The 24,935-nt window shown below is 37.9% G+C and overlaps 1 protein-coding gene across 1 annotated transcript in view; it reads right to left on the bottom strand.

Moving 5' to 3' along the window:
* PDE7B (phosphodiesterase 7B) overlaps positions 1-24,935 on the bottom strand; it is a gene marked incomplete at its 3' end in the record, with an annotated part of 163,219 nt that overhangs the window by 85,070 nt on the left and 53,214 nt on the right. The window contains exon 3 of the mRNA XM_030490277.1: positions 18,908-18,968. Within this exon, the coding sequence (XP_030346137.1) occupies positions 18,908-18,968 (61 nt within the window). The remainder of the gene's footprint in view (positions 1-18,907; positions 18,969-24,935) is intronic.

The following is a 24,935-nucleotide window of genomic DNA, read 5'->3' on the forward strand; positions in this document are numbered from 1 at the left end:
TTTGTGTTGTCTTGCCAATAACAACTGTCGGCTGTTAGGTCAGGGGACAGTTGCAAACTACAGTAACAGGTATAAGCTCTGCTGTTCACCGGTGGCTGAAATGAAAACTCTACTGAGAAGGGTTGGATATAAACGCTATTTGTATTTATGTAACTTGAATATATTTTGAGGGAAAATTTAAAACAGTGTTGTGGCCAAAGCAGTATTTCGGACAGAAAATGGGACAAGGATCAATTCTGGTCAGAAAAGTGGGATAAGGACTAGTTTTGAGAATCATCTTTCATAGCCACAAGTAACAAAGGCCTCAGTTACTTTATCCCCATATTTTTTGGGAAGAATACTCACTTGATTAATCTTTTATTTCAGCCCCACTGTGACTGATGGACCAACTGAATCACACCACAGCCCACACTCGCAGCCTGGCAAGGGATGTGCATCTCCGAGAGGAGCTAGTGCTTATATGCTTTTCAACATGAGATGAACTGTTATGAAGAGCTGTGAAACAGTAAGACAGGGAGGCAGAAATGCCTGTGTGTGATTTTTCTGCTCCAGCTGTGTGTGGCCATGGCATCCCATCTGAAAGTAATGGTGTCTTGTTCCTGAGCAGAACTGATGTGCAGTAATAGAATTTGAAAAGTTGTCTTTCTGAATATCTGTAAGCAATTTCCATGCATTTCTTTCACATATGCCTTTTTCCACGTTACAGAAGATACTTGTAACATTTACTGTTAAATTTTGCTAAGAAGTTAAATAAAACTCCTCCGATTGTGCTACACTAAAAAGCATTTAAATGTATTAAATCCCAATTCTTTATGAATCAGTAGATTTTAAAACCTAGAAGTGGCAGGTTGCTAAGAGGACTGCTGACTTCGGTGTCCTGAATCCAACTGAACCAGTTAGAGGCACCCAAATGACCTGATTTTCAGCAGCTAATGAATAAGTATCAGTGACTGAGAAGATATCTTTTTAATATGTTGCATGTTGGTATCATAAAATCATAGCCTGAGGTTTTAAGTTATGATGGAAAAGATATAATAGCTCAGGAAAAGGTGTCATCATTCCTTAAAGAGCCAAATTTCCTTTTTAATATGTGGTATCATGTTCCTTGGCTTGACTAATTCCTCCCATGTCATGGAATATTATCTGCATTCACGGAACATGTCCAGTTTACTAATTTTTCTCTACTATACCATGTAAAATGACTTTTACATACACAATATAGTACCTTGCATTTGCTTAGTACTGCACAATGAGTATTGTATGTTCTCTAGAAAATATCCACACTCACAAATGCTCACTTTTGTGGAGCAGGTATGTGTGCAGGCATAGAAAGGCAAGGCAAACATACTCACTCCCATACATGCATATGTGGGACATTGAGAATTAAAACCATAACTATCAGGCAATTTTTGACTGCCTCTCTGTGCCTCTGGCTGAATTACCTGCGATCATTGTTATATAAATAAAGATTGGACACCAATAGCAATCAGTGTTTTAAAATTCCCTTAAGTATCCTATAATCAGAACTGGCTGGTTTTATACATGACTCCTCAGTAGAAGGACATCAGAAGGTTTTGGGCAGACAAATGATAAGTGTCTTGGACATCTGATTCTTCTTACATGTAAACCCTCCCAAAGTCTTATCACCCTCTCTTATTACCCTTTCTTATTATTCCTCCTCACAAAGGAGGAAACTCTTGAGCTAGTTATCCTTCCAGTTAACCAACAGAAACAGGTCATTTGATTCCTTTGAGGTATTTACATTGCTATACTATGAGCTGAAAAGAGCTCTCAAAATGCCTGTGTTTTCCTGTTGACTGTCAGGAAGCCTCAGATATAAGCATTCTTACTGTGGGCATATAAAGATACAAAAGAGGTAAGGGGAAAGCACGCTGCTCCCCTGGCAATGCTATGTGCTATCTGTGAAGAGAATTTACCACTCTCAGTATTGTGCAATATAAATTCCTTGCTTAGAGCTGAGATCCCTCATTTTGTACTCTTCAATCACTTCTTCCAATGCCTTTCTATTACTTATTGCTTCCTGCCTTCTTTGCTTTTCCTAAATGAAACTCCTTCTTAAGATGTAATTTAATGGAGTAAGAGAATATAGTCAAAAAGTTCTCTAATTTCTTTTGTAAATTTATTTAATATGTTGGATCTATGCATGAAAAAATATGCATGAAAAATATGTTAGATCTATGCATAAAACATGACTAAACAAGCCTAGGATCTGTATGAATCTTGATACTTTGGCTCAATACCAGTCTCTTACAAACTTTTTCCCACTTCACTCACCAGAAGCAATCTAGAGCTTCAGCCAGGGTTATCTATTTCCATATGCAGCCATATGACGGGAAAAGAGCTTACAAACATTAACAGCTATTCCATAATGATAAGACAATGAAATTAAATACCTCCAAATACTCCAGTATTCCCCCCCCCCCATATAAGCCCAAAGAACTACCTCAAATCACATTTAGATAGCCCATGTTTCAGGGGACAGTTAATGACAGAAACAGTAATTACAGGAAAGGCTACCTCAAAGAGCCTGAGTTCCACATCAGTAACAAACTGTTACTGATGGATCAAGAAGATAAGGCTACCTTTACGGAAAAACGGGAAAGGGTCTAAAAACAGATATTCCTGTTAACAATGGGAAAATATCTGGAGAAAAGCCAAAGCCTCATTTATTTGTGCAGCCTTTAGGGAAGAAAGTATTGCAATGTATGGTTGCCATGCTAGGAATATGAAAAAGCAAATGAGCAACCAGAGGCTGTTCAAACAAAAATCTATCTTTAAAGGTGGTGTATAGGATTTGTAGGATTTGTATACAATGAAGGTTTTGTAATGTTTATGTGGATGGTTTGCGGATGTTTATAACGAGAAACACGAAAGTGTGCATTAGGATATGAAAGAGAGAGCGAGCATGATAAGGGAGTCTGACTTCCTCTCACATGATTGAGCAAAACATTGAAGGAGAAGAGGTTTATCAATTTTCTGGTGACAGGACATAGAAGCGAGAAGGCTGCTGGGATCTTCAGCTGGCCTGAGCCAGAGGAATTACTTTGTTTGGTATAACTCTGTCAGCTTTCATGTGTTTGTTTCCCTGGGGGCAGGTGCAAAAACATGTTGTGATGTGACAGTGCTGGGCTTCCTGGAAGCAGGAGATAGACCACCAGATGACTAATTGCCTCAGCACACTGGGGTGGCCAAGCCAGATACTTCCTAAAATCTCCTGGGTCAGTCAATGGGTGATGTGATAAAAACTCCCACTAGAGTTCCAAGAGGATGATTAGGACTCAGCTCTAATGCAATTTCATCAGAGGGAGGCTGAGCAGCCAGAGAGCAGAATCAGGGACAAAGAGGTAGGACAGGAGCAGCAGACTGCCTAGGTCTTGTGAGGTTTCCCATTATTTGGGCAGTGCAGGGCTAGCTGAAAGTGGCACATTTATGCACAGTTAACAATGGACCCCACCTGTACATTAGCTGTCATTTTTATTGCTTGTAGGGTGGAATAGGCCAGTGTGTAGGCAGAACTTGATGGCAATAGCAGGTATTCTCTACAGCTGCTCTATGCTGGCTAGAGCCAGAACCAGACCTCCACATCTACTGTGGGATGTATGTGTTCCTTGCTTTTATCAACTGATAACTTCCTGGGCTTCTGAGTTAGGAGAGTCTAATTTTTACCCTACCACAGCAATGATACTCCAAGAGCGCCAGGTCTGTAATTTAACAATAATCATGAAGCCAGCAGTCACAGCTTTGCTTAAGTAAGACCTGGTTAGGTCACATCTCTTAAAAGTAAATGAATAGGAAAGATTAAAGTGGATTCAGCAGCGAATGATTATCTTTGACCACGTTATCAACTAGATGGCCTTATGCCTTTAAATCTGGGATAATTATGGTTTTCTCCAACAATATCCAATTACATGACGAATAACCTTGGCGTCTAAGGCAGGAACCTCTGATATGCGTCACTTCTTACCTCAAGAAGACTGTTTATCAGAGTTATCAGTGCTGGCTGCTGAAAAATCAGCCTGCTATTGTTACATTCCCATTCAGAGCATGCTGTCTTCCAAAACATCCGAGCAGACCTGACAGGCTGACGGCTGGGAGTACTTTGACATACTCTATCAGAGGGAACTCCTGGGGGGAATAAACCAACTGCATTCATTGCACTTCCTCCTTTATAGTGTGTGATAATGTAGCAGGGGAATGCAGGGGCAGTCTCTCCTGTGAGAGACAAAGCAGTGAATACATATAGGAAGTCTTCAGTGCATATTTCTGATTTGCACTGATTTCATTCCAGGTTCTTGTTAATGCCAGTAGCTGCAAAGTACAAAGACAGAAACATCTTTCACTGGGAAAATAAAAAGTCTTTTAAATACTGGGATCAATCACTCTCACACATAGTGAAGTGTTACATTTCTGATCAGCCTTAGATCCCATCAGCAGTGAAGACTGAAAATTGTTATTAGAGCAACAGGTGTTATCATTAAAATGTTACCTAAGAATAGATTAAAAGGTAACACACGTGATGTTTGTACAGTAACATCTTGTGCTGTGTTAGAATACGGACAGTCTCTATAAAGCAGCAAAACAAGGCCTGAATTTCATTACAGAATTGTTCAGGATATTCTTTAATAGAAATAGCTGTTTGGTATGTTATGTATTTAGCAACTTAGCTATATAGTTTGCTAATTATCTGGAGATTTGCATTTAATATATTTAAAGCTGGTTTACATTTTGGGTTATTGCTTTAAAAACATCTACTGTTAGAAAAAAAAAATTATCTTCCCAGCCCTTTTCCAGAAAAAGAGAAGCCTTTGACTCATGGGCTAATAAAAGTTTTATGAATAATTAAAGAATGTTGATGATTAGAAGCAGCCTACAGCTGCTATGCATGGATATTACAGATGAGACCTATCAGTTTCTTACTGAATGTGAGAGCATGGAGTAGGTCATCAAAATATTAAGGACTAGGACCAAAAGATGCTCCTGAAACAGGATTTAGGAATTCTAAATGGGGTTTTGTGCTTAGATCCAATGGTAAGACCCTGAAAAGACCTACCTAGCTTTTGTTTGGCGTTGAAAATGCTTCAACCCTGTGCCTGTTTCTGGCTTTGCTTGCTTGCTTGCTTTTTAACCTTAAATCCCAGTTGGTATCTAAAAGATCTGAGTGTGAGCATGCTCCAAAGCACCTCAGATTGGGACAGAGGTCTGAAGCCACTGCTGCTTTTGTGTTTTCATCCTATTTGCATCCAGATATGAAGCATTCATCTACTGGAGTCCCCTTGTGTTCACTCAAGTTGGTGTTCTCAGCATGTGCAAGGCACAAGGTGTGGCTCATCTCAAGCTCCAGTGGTGACCATTGCAAAACAGGACCAGGAGAAAAAGAGATGCCTTGTCTTTATATAACAATAAAACTGTGCATGGAATTTATATAGCAGTTCAGCATTTATATGGGGGTGGGGGGCAGATTAAATTTGCCTGCTGAGGGGAATGCTTCTTCCACAGCTCATAGCTCCCAGCAGAAAGCCTTGCCTGCAGAATTAGGTGTGCTGAGCAGAAACAGCCTGCCTATGCAAAAAAAGAAGTAAAGGTTTGTTGTGTATGTGTGTGCAGGAGTGAAAGGGCTGTGTAGTGTAATGGTTATGACAAACACCTGGGATGAGGGAGTGCAGGGATCTTGTCTTTGCTTCACAGTCTGCTCTTGGATTTTGTTATATAACTTTCATGGGGACTCTTGGTTCAGAGACCACAGGGCAGGAACACTTATTCAGTAGTGGGATTTTAATTGGAACAGATTATGCTGTAATTTAAAAATCTAATTTATTTTTGGCTTTTGTATATGTCTTTTTAAAAAAAAATTAAACTAGCTTTACAGTAGCTCTCTGTGGTTTAACAGTTGGTCAGGTGCTTGTAAGCCAAATCAAATGCAGGAGTGAGAGTCCTCAAGTGAACAGGGACTGTTTGTCATTAGTTTGTTCATATTCTTTTTCCAAGTGGTTGATAAGCTACATCCAGATGCTTTCAAAGCTCCACTGGGACTGGAGTGACTCTTTCAATACTTAATAACTATAGAAGACAGAATCTGCCAATTCCCTGTTCCAGTGTTGCCGCTTTATTTAGTGGATACACATTTGAGTTCCCCTTTTGAATTGACATTTGTGCTTCTCGGGGACTCTGAGACTCAGACACAAATTGCTGTGATATTTTGCCTAGGAGAATGCAAATAACTTGCTGCAAAGCCTTACATTACACACCAGCCAACACTTAAGGGTAGCTTTATGAAGATAGGGAAAATGTAGACAAAAACTGCTCTACTAAGAAAGATGCACTAATTTTGGGAAACTTGATTAAAAACAGCCTTTTTTTTTTTTTGGTTGGTTTTATTCTGTTTGGTTGATTTTTGGTTTGGCTTTTTTTTTCTTTTTGTTATAGTCAAAGGGTAACTGGTAATTGTTTGTGCACTAGCACTCATGGGAGAAAGCAGCCTGGAATGTAGGAGTAGGTGTTGCATTGTCCAACCTAAAATGGAGGGAGAATTACCAAAACCCTCCTTCAATCTCATCCCTTGCCCAATTAAATCCAATTTAAGGGAATAAAAGACCTGCTTACTTATTTTACAAATGGAAGTCCTCTTCCAGAGTACCGTAATAACTGCTCTTACAAAAGAGATGCCACAAGACAAGGCTTTTGGCTACAAAATATTTTTATCAAAAGTTTTTGCATTCCACAGGGATTGCTTCTATTTGTTAGAGCAATTCGGTGCTCATTTTTCCCCCCCAAAAAAAAAAAAAAAAGAAAAAGAAGAAGAAAAAGAAAAAGAAGAAAAAGGAAAAAAGAAAAAAAAAAGAGTTACTTTTTGGAAACACTGGATTCAGAGATTCCTCTAGTAGGAATTCCTCAGGTGAGCCATAGTGTCTGTCTCATTATACCATTTTCTTCTGCGGCTGAGGTTACTCAGCCAAGTTGAACCTGCTGTGAGGTGTCACCAGGGACTCCTGTCAGATGCTGGAGTAACTCAACGAGAGACACAGTGGTGCACGTCCCACATAAGAGGCTGAAGTGTACAGACCTTCAATGACCATGCCTGTAAAACGCCGAAGCAGGTTTTCTGAATCTAAAGCTTGTTACTGGCCAAAGGACTTTCACTAAAAAATAGCAGATTTGGGTCTCAAGTTTTCATCTTTCACTGTAATGTAATTACAGGATCTAACTTCAGGAAGACAATTTTTGCCAAACATTTCTGAAGAAACTTTTCTCCAGCCAGCTTAGGTGCATACTTATTGTCAAAGGCAGGCAAGTTTTTGAGTAGGAGAGAAGCACGCATAGTGGCAGGAGAAATAAGGACAGGAGCTGAATGATGGGCCCTGCCTCTGTGAACCTGTACTTCTGGTGTAACTCCTACTGAGGGAGTTAAATGTGTCCATAATATGAGATCCTGCAGCACGTCTTGTTACTCTTGAGGCAGCTTCAGCAAGAATATGAAAAACAGATGGACAAAGGTGCTAGTAGCTTAGCAATTCCTGCAGATGATCTTTCCATGTTGAGGAAGAAGCTTTCTGGCAGGACAGTGTTAGAGGGATTTATGCTGTTCTGCAGAGGGACGGCTTGAGGCTGCACAGCTGCCAGCCTAAAACCCTTCTAGATTTACTACTGGAAATTCACTTAAAATTAAACATCAGCGACGCCCACCCCCAACAAAGATTAAGAATAAAAAATGTCAAGTAGGAAATGTTCAGGGTGAAGAGAGAACTGTGGTGCTTCTGATTAAAATCAAAATCAAACTCTCCCCCATCCCATCCTAGGATTTCAGAAAGCTTTCCAGCACACATCTGCCTCCAGTTTCCTCTTTGTTTATTCAGTCATCAATTATCAAGAGACTTTTTGTTTTGTCTCAATGAGCTGCACAATTTGAAGCAACTGTGGTATCTAAGATGGTTCTGCCTAAACCAAACACAGATTCCTTCATGTCACAGAGAAACTGGATTGGATTAAAAAGAAAATATCCAAAACCAACAGAATTTTCTCTCTAAGCTGTTTTGAGGGTTATTATAATGTCATTTTTCCCCATGAAACAAATAATACACAGACATCAAAAGCCCCAAGTGTTGTTCTCAAACAACAGAAAATAAATGAGATTAGACATCATGATTTATGACACTTCCATTCCTTCTTTTTAAGAAAAGGGAAATATGTTAATAATTAAAGTCACATGAACACAGATTCTTTTGGGTCCTAAAATATTATGACATGCACTTGCCTTAAAGAGCCCTTTAAGACAAACGTACAGTGACAGCAATTGCATTTGCGCCTTGGAAGTGGTAGCTCCCTGGACATATTATTACCTCTGTTTAAACCAGTGGATTAATGCCTGCTGTTATGCTCCCTACTGATAGCAAAAAATCACAATGGAGCATCTGCCATTCATCTTCCCTTTCCAACAGAGTTCTGACAGTAATTGCTATTGCTGTTACATCAGGTAGCTACTAACTAGGGCCACAAATAATTTATGCTGCACCTTACCTTACTTTCACATCCTCAAAACTCCTTCCATAGGAAAACTCTTGTGGTGATTTTAATTGAATATTCATGGAATGTCTGGGTGTATTGGTACTCTGGTTGATGTTTCCAAAGCAAAGCAAAATAATACCAGTTTAACAATGATTTTGTTGTGTGGCAGATACTGACATGTGCCTGTAAATATAAAATACTGGAAACCAATAGGTAAAGAAATTATTTGTTTATTACACTATCTCCAGATGAAGAAGTCAGTTCTAGGCCACTAGTCCTTGCTTTCATCTAAGAAATGTCTACTAATAAAGTAGTTATTAGAGGAGTTTCTTTCATTAGTAGTTTTTGTTATAAAACAAAAAGATATTACAATATTAATTTGTCTTGTATATGCATAAATAAAATGTGAGGATCTCACTGTTTTATGTCAATAAGAAAAGCTATGGAATATTAATAATTCCTTTGAATTAAGTGTTAAATTAAATTTGCTCTATATTAATCTATAAATTTAGCGTGGAATCCTGACCTAGAGGTGAAAGTTCACTTAAGTTTCGAAAAGGATAGTATTTCACATTGGACTAAATCACATTTGCCATTCCCTACAAACCTGTCCTCATTTCAGAGTATAGGACCAACGCCTGATAAAGTTTTAGGCTGCATGCACAAATTGATGGCATGTGTACTGGAAATAGGCAAACAATATCCAGGAATACACAAACTTACAACCTGTCATAAACTACAATTGATTACATCCTACACATCCTCAGTTAAAACTTAAGCAAAAAGTTTGCAGGAATTTGGGATAGCATCTCAAAAACACACTCCTGATCTGACCTAAACCAGTAAATGTATATGCAGTCTATAAAAGGAAAGGCTGTAAAGTACCTTCCTTAAAAATTTTATCGTCGGATGGAATGTGTATTTAAAATGTTATTAAAGAAAAACCATACTTTGCATATTAATGGCTGAATTTAGATTTCATATCCAAACAGTTCATGATACAAATTTTCCGCCCACAAGACAGTGTGATCATCAGGCCAATCTGGACTGCTTAAGCACCTGAAAAATCTTTTATCATGCTTTCAAATACTTTATACAACTAAAATTCGGGAGCTATTCAGATGTCAGAAAAGGTCCTGCAGCTGTGTCACAGGGTGAAAGAGAGAAAAATTAAGAATTCGCAAAGGCAGCAAGGAAAAGAATTCAAATAATGAATACAATTTGCTATCTACACTAATACAAATATGCTGAAAACTTAAAAATGGCACTTATATTAAAAACAATAAAATAGCTTACAGATGAGGTTGATTACCTGGGTTTTCTATTATCCCTAAAGCTTAAAACTTTGAACACTGTGAAAAACACAATGTCTGTGCTCCAGAAGCGGGATTAAACACCTCCAACTGCTCGCATCCACACTTCAGCTTTTTTAGTAGTGAATGGGCAGAAACAAGCAGTCTCTGAGTAGAGTTCCTCAGATCAGTTTTAGATATCTATTTTGCAATGAGCTGAGTCTGAAGGAAGTACCTTTTTCTCATTCTTTTCAGCTACAAAAGGGAAGATGAGATGATGGCTGTGAATTTAAAAAAATTTTTTTTTTTACAGATGTTTACAGACATTCTGTCAGATGAATTGCATCCCAGCTATCTTCAGTATTATTTCATCTGCAGAGTGAGAGGAATGCCTATAAGGGAAATTCAGTAGAAGCACACTTTGAACTTTTCTGTAAGAAATACAGTAATATCTTGAAATGGCTATTTGAGATTCAGAAATTCTGTTTCTTGTTGCCAGGTTGAGTTCCTGTCATTTACTACCAATATTCATAGTCACACTCCGTGATTTCATAAGCCCAGAGCCTCAAGTATTTGGATAAGATCAGGGCTTGAGTGTGCACTGTGCTAGACACTGTGACTGACCCTGGCACAGGAACATCTTTCAGCCTACGCGTATTTTGGCTTCAGTGAGAACATGTAAATACATGGTTAAGTAGTTTGATGATGAAGGGATGATCTAAGAGATCAACTTAGTGCCTTAAGAAGCATGAGATGTACAAGAAGCCAACAGATTGTCATTAGAAATTATAATTCATAAAAAAAAAAAAAAAGAAAAAAGAAAAAAGAAAGCTGAAGCCATCAAGGAAAGCTAGCTACCCAGCTAGCAAGGCCAAAGAACAGCAGATGCTTGATTTTGTGGGGTTTTCTTTTTTATACTGAAGGTAAAATTATAACCAACATTTCAGAACAGCAAACTTTTTTAGCTCCAGAAAATGGTAACAATCCTTTGACACATCCTTTACAACACAGAATATAGAAGAGTATAGAAAAAGATAGGAATATAAGAAGAATATAAGAATACAGGAAAATGGTTTCTTAAGCTGAGAAGTTTATGAACATTTACATCTGGGAACTGAGTGCTTGAAAGCATATGAATTCCATGCCTTTCTCAGACATAAATCACTCTTACTGAGTAGCTACATAGTAATCTATAGGAAATTGCATAGGCTGTGAAATTGCAAGGTATCACGATGTAATAATTAAAGAAACAAAGATTAATTCCCAGAGACGAGCTCAAACCACAGAATATAAATTTGAATAATTGAAATCTAACTTTTAAAATCTTAAGTCTAGAGATTTTAGTATACTTACGCTATCAAGAAGGGATGGCTGGCTGTAAAACTGTGGCTAAGTCTTTTCTTCTCCAATTTGGTCCAATTAATAGATCTAATAATTGCTCCTTTCCACCCTTCCCATTTTTGAAAGAATGTTATTATAGCAGCATGGTTAGTCACAGCAGTTTTCTGTACAGCAAGTACTTTGGGTGAACACATCCCACTCATAACGGTTTGGACAAAGAAGATGGGAAGTTATGTGAATGCAGTCCATGTTTAGGCACAAGGTTAGGCACAAGTTAAAATCCAGCTGTGAGGAAGCATGAGGAAGTGCCTGGATGGGCACTTGAAATCTTTTTTCCAACAGGGGATCAGCAACAAGTCATGTGACCAATACCATGAAATAAGGTATGAGATCCTAGTGGAACGGAGAGCACCCAACTCCAACCTGTATTGCCTTTATTCTGGTTGGTAAGAAAAAAGTGGGTGCTGTGGGTTTTAACTGCTTAAGGGTGATGAAAGCCCAGAATTCAATGTTTAAACTTTCATCAGATTATTACATAAACGGGCAGCAGAATGCAATCCTTCTGTCTGCAGTATGCTTTGGACAAAAAGGGAGGTACTTGGCCTTCCACTGCATTAAATTTGCTAGTATTTGTAGCCATGTTTTGAGTGCAACTGCCAGATAGGACTTAAAAATCTGTGCTTTTTCTAAATGTGATATGCGGTGAGATTCTCAGCCAAGTCAAAAAGCCTTGTTGATAGAAAGAGAAACTGAAGAGTCAGGGGTGTGGGATATTTTTAGTTGGGGAGAGAAGGATTTTTTTAATAATCTCTTGAGCTTTGGTATATAAACTGGATCCTGTGGTCCCAATGAATGGCTTTTGTAATTGTGGGTGACACATTAACTCTCTCTTCTACAGAAAGCTATCATGGTGTGTTTACATCATATAGATGGTTTCAAATTCTCATTATTGCATTCCCTCCAAGTCCCCTGACACCCCCATTTCTTTCCTGCACCAAGCTCACACATAGGATAACACAATATATGGTTCAAATTAATGTTTAAGTGATAAGAAAAAAGCAACCAGAAATTACATTTAGGTAAGTGTTTTCTATGCCTACTCAAAATGCAAGGCAAATTTCTGTCTCCTTCTGCACCCTTCTGAAAGACAGAACACTGCTAGACAAGTGGTTTCAGTCTGACCTGATTTACAGGACAGAACTGGATAAACAGGTGGTCACTGTCACTCAGCTACCAGGCTATATAATTACCTAAAATAGTAATTAAATCAAAATTACTACAATAAGATGGCATTAGGGAACTGCTTTTTAAAATACACTAAAGGCATCAGAATTTTCAATTTATTTTGTATTTTTTTATAGTTTCTTAACTGAATTAATTAGTCATGAAACTAGAAGATGGATTTGATATGTACATTCTTTGTGGTTTGGGGTACAAACCTCATGATAGTAAAACCAAAGAATTCCTACTTGTTTAGCATGAAATTGTAACACAGTGATGAAGTGGCACAATGACGGCATGTGTACGCTGTAAACTCCTTGACAAAGGAGTCTCTGTTGCAGCCTCGTGCCCACCGGTTTTCCACTTTCTGTCTCCAAGTTACACTCAAATAAATGTAGGCAGCCTGGCATCTCAACTGGGGCCTTCCAAATAAAGCATGCAGCGATGCAATGCGTCTTTAGCCTTCTTTATACCACTATGGTGAATCATGAGCATTCTCGGAGAAAACAGGTGAGATTTAGAAAGTATTGTGTTTCAGGAAGAGACAGTCAACTAGGGGAGGAGGTCTTAAGTGATGCAAAGGAGCAATAAGCCTCTATTTTGATGGTGGTAAGGTCATGGAGATACCACATTTTTAATGTGATTATAAGCACAGTTGCAATATCAGGAGTTAAGTCTGATTTTTATATTGTGTTAATACACATGAATGTTATTTTAGAAAAAAAAAAGGAAAACCTATTAGAATTTATTTGGAAATATCTACCTTTTGTCTACTCAATACAGTTGCCGAAATCTTGTCTACATCATACTGTTCTCATCAGAATAAATTGTTGCTAGAGAGACTTTCTTTGGCAGTTACAGTAAGAAATATAAGTGAAAAGCTTCTAGCGTGAGCTTATATGTTTAGATTTGAATTTATCTACATTAACAAGATATCAAAAAGAGACATAGTGTTTATCTTTCTGTATGCATTCACACCATTGCCTTATAGTGGAAAAAAACCTGCTTCCCTTCGTCCTGTGTTGCAAGCTACGCATGGAATAGAAGCCTATCTTTTTGTAGCAGACATCCTAAGCCTCCCCCCTCCTACTGCTATGAAGTTCTGAGTAATCCTGATGGGCAGCAAAGTGATGAGTGTAGATTTCTGGGTAGTTACTGTAGATTTTAGTCCTTTTCTCCATAAACATGTTGCTTAATTTTACAAAGATGATTTCATGTGCTTATTTTCATGTCATTTGCACAGACAGAATACTTAGTGTGCATAAGGTCAAGTGCACGTGTAAGTCTTCGAATGACTGGGCTATAAATAGTCCATATATTTGGCTATTTAGAACACCATTGCTCATACATGCCTATCAGTTTCAGTAGAAGTTTTGTGTGTGCAAGAGATACAGGGTCACATTTCAGGTGATGTCAGTGAGGGCTCTAGAAAGCTTTGCAAAGCTTGACCAGTGCAGAACCATTCGACTAACTGCCTCATTTCTTTTTCTTGCTCCACTGCAGGGCAAACTGACATTTTTAACCATTCTTCAATATTTATTTTTCCCAGTTAGTTATATGATTACTTAACTGATTAAGTTTCTCAAAGTAAATTTTAATAGATTCTCTCTCCCCTCTCCCCCTGCCTCCAGTGAAGGTGAGCTCAACAGTTATGTAAGGCAGAGGCCAGCCAGCCAGAGCCTTGCCAGTATCCCTCAGTCCTGGCTTTCAACACAGTTGTTATTCCAGTAATGTCTCTCTCTTTTAAGCTGCAGCTGCCAACTCTGTTCAAATGTGTGGTGGTTTTCTGCTGTGGGCAAAGAGCCACCAAGACTGAAGCTGCATCCACGAAACTCATTTCATGGCTAAATGCCGATTCCTTTAACCATAACTCTCCATAGGTAATAAACGGTGGAAGTATGCCACAAAGCAGCTTTTTTTGTGGGGGTGAGTGACGTAGGCACCTATCTGTCCTGGAATATGAAAGAGTTTTTTGCCTCAAAGCTACAAAGTTATGTTCCAGTAGTCTGGGGAATAAAAAAAGTGGTGGACGCCCCTACCCTCCTTTTTTTTTTTTTTTTTTTTTTTTGATTGCTTTTTTTCTTGGATTAATTTTAAGTGGCTATTTGTGAGGAAACTACTTTTATTCCAAACAAGGATTCATCTGTCTGCTTTCACAGGGATTAAGTCTACACCAAAAGGGAAACAAAACTCACCCACATTATTCCTGTCTGCATGGCATTTACAATAATGAAAAGAAAGCATCTCAGTGATTTGCCATGGGGCGTCTGGAAGGTTTGTGTTTTCATCTTACTAACTAGCTCCTTAAGGAGAGCAATTCACATTTCCCCTGGAAGAATCTGTACAGACAGCAGAGTTGGCCAGCAAGAGATGTGACTTCTTCAAAATCTACCCAGTGTTTCAGTAAGGAGTAAAGACCAAATCCAGTGGTAGAAGACTGGTTACTAAAGTAACGAACTAGATAATTTGCTTTTATCATCCATCCCACTTACTTCACTGTCATCAGTAAAGTTGAACAGATTAAAACTAGTGGGATCATTTAATTTTGTGTTACGATGAGTGCAGCTGCCTAATTTCTATACAGCAAATATGATACGCTGTGTAATTATAATATATATTGATAAACATATCTATTCTGTATGAACTGTTATTTATACACTGAAGTTTCTCTTCTAGTTGACAGACCTTTTTCCTTCTGTAATAATCCTAGAGCCTTATAAGGGAATGTTACTCTTTCCAGGATAAATTCATAAAACTCGGTGCTCTGCCATGCAAAGGTTACTGAGTTAGCTTTGGATGAGCTAGTTAAGATCTGAGAACTGGTTAATTTGCCTCAACTTTGGGCTCTTCCAAGCTAGTATGCAATTCTTCCCAGCAGAGTTAATTAGCTTAGGCCTCCAACCAGCAATTTTCACAGCAAACTAACCCAATTATCTCTGCATGATACCACATTGTGTCATGTCTGAGTCCAGAATATGTCTGTCTACACATGGGAAAATTAACCACAGGTTGTGCTATTGAAAATAGCAGTGGGTGCTTTAGGGAGAAAGATAATTCCCTTCTGCCGTTCATAATATGAATATCTGGACTAATAACCATTGTGAGTACCTTGCTATAAGCTCAATTTCTGTGCTAACTATTGATTTTTAAGTCAATCATTATAAGTAAAGGGCATGAGGAGCCCAGGGTTCTAACTTCCAGAATGTAGCATAAAGCAAAAGCTTTTTGACATCCAGTTCAGCATTATCTAGCAATTTTGCCACGGTTGAGTGCCCTCACTAACTTGATAACTGATCCAGGCTAAGCAGAATAGTGCAGCCTTTCTACCTTGCACTGGAAGTGCCTCCAGAGAGACTCAGAGATTCCAGGGAAACGTCTGACAACACACGTTTATCAAGTGTGGTATTTTCATGACCTGCGTTACTATAGTACTTCACCTTCTCATTGTACTTAGAAATTTATTCTTCCTGTTCCTAAGAAGTGAGAATGCACTCCTCTTGCCATTTTTCAAAGGACAATGAATGTGCAAGGATGTTTAAAGCTTTAGCAAATGCCAGGCTCAAGAAATTCTTCATAGATTTAGGTTCTCAAGACTGGTCTTCAAAAGGCTAAGGTGGGCCACGGACTGACTTTCTTCTGTGACAGTTACAAAAGTCATGTTGCTTTAGCTAGTATAACATACCAAGGTGTAAGGAAACAAGCACAATATAAAGAATAAGAGGGAGAACATAATTTTCTGTAAGAATCTTAGTGCATGTAATTACACTCATGGTAAGCATATCCTGGGTAGGGCACATTATCTATTATATCCTCAGGAAGCACTGCTAAGTGACCTTTTAATTTAGTTGTTCAAGTTATTTTTTACGCTTGGATTGTAAATATCCATCACTCAAATGCTGAAAGATGAGGCATTAAACTGATTCTTTTGCTCTTAACCTTAGAGTAAGTGATATCTAGTCAGTCCGTGGAAAAGTTACCTACTTTTATTATAGCCATTTTAAGTGTTTAGGCATTTTGTTATCCATTATTTCTTGTTTTCTAGCAGGAAAATAGGAACAGAGTAAAATTTTTACTGCAAATCTCTCTTCCTCAACTTTACAGAAAAAGAATCTCATCCACATAATCTATGTTACCTCAAGGAAAGTGGACTTAGAGTAGCAAGGCTAGCATTATTCCTAAAATCCTTTAAATCTGAAGCTCACTCAGAACCAGTAACATTACCCAGATACAGACCATTTCTGAAAAAAAACCCCCAAAAAAATCCCAACTCAGCTGTTGCCACTTTAGAGTACTGCTGTACAGTTCCAAGCATGGACTGGTCTTATGTCAAAGATCCCTGAAGAAATACAGCCAGTGCTTCAGACTCCTGTGTTTTTTTCCTTGCTAAGTAATTATCCCCTTGCAGTTGCTGGGACTTGCCCTCTAGATTTCTGTCAGCACTGTGTCACTGTTACAATAGATGACAGCATGACTGTTTCAGCATATTTTAAAGACCATGCAGTCAAGAAAGATGTCCCTCTCTGAAGGCACGTTTTACTTTGTTCACTACTTACAGACACAGCTGTTATAATGTCAGCTTTGCACTGATCAATGACAAACGTTGTGTTTCGTTCCCTTGGAAATTGAATTCCCTTGTAAAATCTGAAATTGGACACTACATGATGCATTCAGCACAAAGTCTTAGATCTTTTAGCTTGCATGATTTCTGGTTCCTGCTCTTCTGTACAGAGTTCAGTATGAAAGGAGAGGTACCAGAATGGGCACCATCTGGCTTTACAGCACTGCCAGAACCACACACATTTCTATGTTAAATCAAGACCGTGGCGTTTGACTCCAGTGGCTGTCCCTCAGAGCAATCATATCATGCAAGTTTCCACTTTCCATAACTCTTACAGAGCCAGTTGTGCGATATGCCTTTGCATTCAGCTCTGTTCGTAATTTGGGATACCTTGAGGTGAAATGTAATATCCTTTATTATATATGACAGTACAGTCCTTAATTAGTTAGAGACACTGAAGAACAATAATAGCAGGTGAAATGTTTTTAAATACAAGAGATGTAACCTCTGAGAGCTACTCACACCTCTGGCATGTCCCCTTGGAATCATTTTTACATTCCTAGCCATTTTCTTACAGAGCACAAGCATATCTTCTCATTCTTGCACATGCATATACTACGAGACATAGATAAGAATATATGTAATGGAAATAAAATCTTGTTCTGCTCACTGTTCCTAAAGAATCTTTTGTGTAAAGGATGATGTCAAACTCACAATTTTGGACTGTGTTATAAGAATGCCAAACCAAGTGATGAACCAATCCATGCAGAAGACTTAAATCATCAGGTAATTTTTTTGTTCACCCCTCTCTCATCCCGCCTTTTAGCTCCTAATGGATAATAACATTTGCATGGGTATAACTTCCTTAGAACTAGAGTATTACAATCTCAATGGTATTTAAGCTGTAGATTATAATTGGCATGATAAAGGATCACAAGTGTATCTTTTCTGTCAGCTTGTTCCATTAAGAACCTCTAACCATGGATCATTGATGTAACAGATCATTACGGCCCATTGTGTCAGTTCATCTGTTGGGATCTGTGCACTATAAGCATGACAGATTTCCTCTGCAGAAATTATAGTCTATTGTGACAATAGGATTTAATGAATATAAACAACAAACCACATAATCTGTTATTACAAAACACAGCTATGCACCCAGATGGGAATTAAGTTCCTAGACATTGCCAATTGCAGTTTTTAAAATTGTGACTATTTCAATCTTCATGTTATTAGATGCAGTGGTCTAATTTACAGCATACATTTATCTCAACGCTGGCGGGTGAAAGGTTCTCAGAATTTAAAGCCAAATCCTGCAAGTGTTTTATGATTTCATTTTTTTTCTGATTAAACATCATCTTTTAGGTTTGTAGACACTTACTCCTTGTCTTTCACTGTGATACTAGTCATGCTATTAATGTTTCAGTACTGCCACTGTAGATGAAACAAGAAAATGCAATAAAATTGGTCACAGAAATTAATGAAACATAGCAGAACATTCCTCTATTGTTTTCAAAGAACAGACACTTCTACATAATATTAATTTTATAAACTATGGGCAGAGTGCTACACCAGCACAAATCTGTAAAATCACAGTGATTGAAATTTTGCTGATGGATGCAGCTGAAGGGCTGACCTAGACGCTTTTGAAACGTATTTGTGGAATTAATACTCTCTTCCAAAGTATAGATTTTCAGCTTTCGGATATGAGTTCTGGACTTGAATACATCAGAGGTTACAATTATGGTGTTGGTACAGCCATATTTTCATCTATGTGGATGGATACCTCTGGAATATATATGTGTTTTATTTCAATAATAGACAATTCACCATAAAGAACATATTGACGAGGACTACATGTGGATGAACTATGTCAATCATCACATCCATTATCATGTATTTTTGAGAGTGAATCCCCAATTAAACGTACTTCCACACACTTCTTACATCAAAAGGAGAAAAGACTCACCCTTACCTAGCATGCGAACACATTTGGCATTCTGGTCAGGACTATCAAATGAGATTTCTCCGCACCTCTGAAAGAAAAAAAAAGGATATATTTAGTTAAAAGAACTCTGTGACATTATCTCTGTCCTTGTCCTCTGATACCTCTGATTATGTTTTGGAACTAGAGATGTTCAAAGACACATTCTAAACACATCAAAATCAAAAGATTTTCAAGTAGCCAAAGTATGAGGAAGAATGGGCAATGCTAATGTGCAAGGATGGGTCAACACTGTATTCCAGGATCTTCAAGAAAAACTCAAGGTAACACCTATTACTTTTATATGTTTGGCTTAAACTACTGCCTGGTCCATATTACTGTCCGTTACCACCAGACTCAGTTATACAGACCCAATTATACAGTTGTACCCAATTATATCCAGTTATATAGACCCAGAGAGCTGTATAACATGAGGCTAATGAGGCCTCATTTAGCGCTGGTAGACATCGCAGCCCTCTCCAGTACACTGATTTAGTTGTCACAGTACACTTGTTTAGCTGCACCCTAAACAGGATCTGTGTAATGATCCAGTTGAAAACAAAACAGACAGCTATGCTAATCCAAGAATTTGTATTTCTGTGAAATGAACTTATTTAAAAAAACCCCACAACTCTTAAATATTCATTAAAGAAAGCTGTCATTACACAAAACTTGAACTCTCCATAACACCTATGAGTAAAATTGTTTTTTTTAAGGTGCAAGTGATTTATGTCTGTATGCTAAGATGTTTTGTGAATGAAAAATAATATTGACATGTACAGATATCAGGGCTAATGTTCTGTCCCTATACAAACCCAGTGAAGGAACATCGTTAGAGGCAGGATTAGAATTCAGAAATGTTTGGTTGTTTTCAAAGACAAGACATCATTTTTGAGGCCTTTATGCAGACAGGCATGTCAGTTTAGATGCCAGGAGAAACCTAATTAGTGTGGCTCATGGGTCTGATCCAGCTCCGATTAAAGTCAGTGTACAGATCCCTTCAGTAGTGGTTGCTTCAGATGCTACAGAAAAGATTCAGTTTTGCATCACTACACACAAAGCTCTTGATAGGGGCTTAAGGATAGCCTCATATCTTACAGCTAAAAGTGGTCTATACTTCCTTATCTATATATTTATAGGTTTGGAATCTATGACAAAATGGGAATAAAAGCACAGTGGTTCAAATCTGGAAAAAACACTAAGCGCTATCCATTTCCCTTCTTTTCCTTTCTCTCCTTTTCTTATGTAGTTTCCTTTTTTCAGCACCTTATGGCTTTCTCTTGTATGTAAGATCAAATGGCTCGTACTGTCTTTTTCTCTCTTTTTTCTTTTTTTTTTGTTAATGAAAGTGACATTTGCAGCAAATATTAAAACCTACAAAGAACCAGGTAAGTAAAAAACCCCATAGCTTCAAAGAATATGAAACACAGTTTCATAAATGAGCAGCACATTTGCAACTCACTGTTTTTCAAATAGCCTTCTCCTCCCTCACACCAAAATAAACATAAACAAACAAACAGAAGCCCATCTCCCACACAGAGTCTTTCATATACCCGTATGTCTAAAAGGAGCAATCAGACACCTGTATTAAACTTCCTAGGTGGGAGCACGTCCTCCTGAAAGATTGCAAAAGAAAAACAACACCCAGCATTTTGAAGGTAATTTTACGAATGCTGTTCTGTGTCAGGAGACACAGAAATTTGCCATTTATTCTTCTAGGAAGAATATTAAGATATTGACATCTTTTCACAGAAATCTCCCAGCTTCTTCTTCATGACCATGGGTACACTTAGACAAACACAGATGTAAGAAAGCACATAAAAATTCACCTCCCACCTCACCCCTGAATTTATGCTGCTCTTTGAAAACCTTTGGTTATTTTTTATTTGTCCCTCAGAGTTATTGTATTTTCCAGACATATTTATATAAACATCACACTTCAGGCTGGCAAGCAATGTCCTACAATATCTGACGATATTCACCAGTCCTAGTGTTATGAAACTCAGAAAATGGCTAATGTTGCCCAGAGTCTGCTGACATCCCACAGGATCCATTATGATGAAAATTTTGCAAGTAAGATTCAGATAACTGTATACAACGTCATAGCCTTAACTCCCTTAACTCCTGCAACCCACAGAACTGGCTGAAAATCATGCTGCAACAGTCAGCCTAGGAGATTTTTCACTACTACCACTGCAGCTAGAAATACCAGCAGAAAAAGCTTCTGTAGCAATTTATTTCTGATGTCAGTAGAAGCTCATGCATACAAATCAATGGGATGAAAAATAAGCTGTTACCAAACTGCTCAGAGCATCTGGAAAAGACTTAGTTGGATTCTGGGTGTATAAAGTGGCACAGATATGCAGCAGGGAATCATTTTGCTCATTCAAAAAATAGTGTTGTGTGAGCATTTTTGCTGTTAGAAATGTTTTCCATGAATGAGAAGAAAGGAATGACTTCAGGATTTAATCTTTAGGATTAAACTGAGACTTTGCCACCACTGCTATGAATTCCTGCCAGGGTTGGTTAAGTTTCTCGTGTCCTTTTCCTGGCCCAGCTTACTTCCTTTTCTGGTTTGGGTTTGTTCCACCTGCTTGTATATTGGGGCTGGTACTGAGAGATGAGGCCAAGAGTTTCTCCAGTCCCAGTCCATTTCCAAATTATTCCCAAACCAGCTGCTTGTTCACTTCTGAAAGTTTCTAAATTGGCTACAGAGTCAGTAGTGGATCCATCAGAGACCAGGGATAGGAATTTGATATAAGATGTTAGTTATTCCACTTTATAATTTCAACCAGTCAGAAAGCAGAGAGAGAAGGAAGAATAGCCCTGGGCATCTCTGCTGTACATCTGAGACCTATTGCACACATGAAGATCACCCTATATGTCTGTTGGGGAAGCTGAGAGGAGAGAAATATGACATCTCTTTTAAAGACTGACTAAACAGCCTCTAGAAGCTGCTGCTTATAAGCAGCACTAGACGTATCCATCGGAGTCAGGTCTGGAAGAAGATAGAAAGAAGTTCTCTGTTCCCATTTTAGAGAAGTAAGGGTATCAATGGTGAGCCATAAAGACCAAATATATTATCCAGTCAGGAAGAGAAATGAACGCACAGGAGAATTGCCTCTGAACTTCATTTCTTGAAATCTATGATGAGGTTGGATTCATAGTCCTCACTTACATTTGAAGCTCATTAAGGTTCCAAAATTCCACTCTCTAAAAATATGATAAATCATATTCTTGGATCTAAATGATCCCTGATTTTGGGATATTTTAAATCTCAGTTTGGGCTTCATGATTAAGACTACTACAGCACTGGTAGGACTGGCTTTGCTATATGTAGCCCTATATATTGGGCTGTCGAGTTCACAGCCTGCTGAAAATAATACCACTGGCATTCACTGCCCCTGAAGTGAGAGAGGATTTGTTGTTGAAATCTTAAGCCACTGCTGTGTTTGGAAGTAGTCAAATTTAACAAAAAAGTGGGTAAATGCAAGTAAAATTCACCCTTCCAAATCTTCATTATATCTTCATATGTCTTGAATCACTGAATTCTGGACTAGACTGGGGGTTTTTTTTCTCCTTCTGGAGAAGAGGAAAGTATAATTACTTTTAGTTAATAATGTTTTCAGTAATATAGATGTATTTCCACATAGGATTGCAGCCTGCAATTCATGACGTGTGTGAGAAAGTATTTGTATTTGTATTTGTATTTGTATTAGAAAATAATAAATTATTTACTCTCAACTCTCTTTTTTTGAGATCAGATATATGCCATGATACTAAGTCTGTTACACAAGCTGAAATGTAGTAAACTAGAATGGGACTTATAAGTCCCTCATGGAAAAAGAGGCTGAATCACAGAGCAACTGAAAGCAGAGCTTAAAAAAACAAAAAGAAAAGGCTGAGAGAGTTGCTGCTAGAGAATAGGGATGAAAGGAGATGATATCCAGAAGAAATGTGACATGAACTCAGTTCCTTTGATGAGATAAGTGAATTGGAGAGCTTGAAGCCAGCCTGGTTGGCTATGATAGCCCAGTACCACCTGTCGGAAAAGGGAAATACTATACTACACAGGCACCAGACTCTGATGGAGGAGGGTGCTCTCAGGCAAGATGATGTCTTTGCAAGATCCTATGAGAAGTACACAGGAAAATAGGAAGTCTTCTGCAAGGAGGTCTGTGCCAAAAGGGTAGAAGTAAAACTGCAGAAAAGTAGGGCACAACTGGCAGAAAAAAAGTTCATGCAGAGAACGGATGGAAAATCTACCCTAGTCAGTTGTACTAATGCAGTAATGCATCTCATATTACTTCTCCAGTATTACGTGATCATTCATAGGTTGGGTTTCCATTTCCAGCATGCTTGGGCTCACAGCACCTGCATTTGAGGATTTGAGACATGTAGCAATAAACAGGGTATGTATACACCCTGAACAGAATATGCTCTTAGTTGTTGGGGGTTTTGGTTTTTGTTTTTATGTTGTGGAGAAAACTTGCCTATGAAAAAGCTGGTTTTGAAATAATTCTATTCAACTTCTATTTGTATGGTAAATGAAAGCTTTACATGCTTTAAGAAGAGAGATGGAAATCGAGTAATTGAAATAAATAGGGCTAAATTTTTACCTATGATAAAATTTAGCAAGTCAAGATCTGAAAGTGTTTGTCATGAGAATTGCAATAAGTGGCATGTTAATTTTCTATTTATTAAATGCATATAATTAACATTTAACTATTATAATAATTTTAGAGTCTAAGTACTTTAAAAATATAATAACAGTTTTTCTGGCATGAAATTTGAACATGCACAATTTTGGCCTTTTTAAGCTGGAGACAACCAAGTTTTGAAAAGCTGGCTTTTCAAAAGTTTTAGTCAGTTAAAAGTTTACTGGAATAGGAACCACACTGATAGGGTTCTTCACTCTGTTCTGTATTTCCCAAGTATTGTATTTAACACATGTCTCTTCCAAAATCGCAATAATCAGTGAGATACTTGATGCACACGATCAGCCAAATATGACAATAAAGATAGGATAATTTTCTTTTTGTAGGAGGTGCCAGAGATTATTATACCTCCACATAGAAGAGATGTGTTAATTGCACATTTATTGCATGGCAAATATTTTTTAAGAATCCAGCTGATTTCTTTTTTTAAAGTAACTTGAAGTTAATATGTTTTGCTCTTATCAATAGTAGAAAGAAGTGGATTTTACGTAACATTGTTTGGTAAGTTTTTTCTTTTCTTTTCTTTTCTTTCCTTTTTTTTTTTTTTCTTCAGAGTACTGCATATAATTTCTCATTCCTTTAGAAATCAGACTTAAAAGATATACTCACAGACACAACTGATTAAAAGAACTTAAGGCAGAGTGAACAGCTTCTATGAAAAAACCCCAAATTACCTCAGAGGCAAAAAAATGCTATTGCTATTCATAAATCTGTTTTCCTATTATGTTCCTTTCTCCATCACCTTTAAAAAGTACTTCAATAAAGTCCTCTGGTATCTAAAATAAAGCATCATTCTAATTGCCTGAGGATTTATAGATGTAAAGTCTGTTAATGTGAAAAGCAATGCTACTTCATAAGTCTTAGCAATATTTTACAAAAACAACTGGCCACTCATATAAGTAGCTGAAAATTAAGGGCAATATTTTACAAGGAGTCAGGCCACATGCTCTTCATCTTCAGGCTGTCTGAGAGGAGATTTAAGGTGGATTCCTCCCATTGCTGATGAAATATCAGAGTAGGAACCGCAGGATTTCCAATGCCTTCTTACATGTGTGGTATTTCCAGTTTTGTCTCTCCTCTCTTGACAGGGACAAAAGAAAAGTACAGGAACTACCAGAGCAGACAGACATATGTAATCTGTCCTAGTGGTAGCCTTTTCACAAGCACCTCCCCCAAAATAAAAGCCTAGTAATAATATCTGTTAGTGATTAAATCAATGTTTATGTAAAACAAGGAAGTTCCCTACCAATACCCTGTGTAATCTTGAGATGCACTTAAATGTCAAATACTTTTGAATTTTG

Source organism: Strigops habroptila, chromosome 6 (genome assembly GCF_004027225.2).
Source record: "Strigops habroptila isolate Jane chromosome 6, bStrHab1.2.pri, whole genome shotgun sequence".
Lineage (NCBI taxonomy): Eukaryota > Metazoa > Chordata > Aves > Psittaciformes > Psittacidae > Strigops > Strigops habroptila.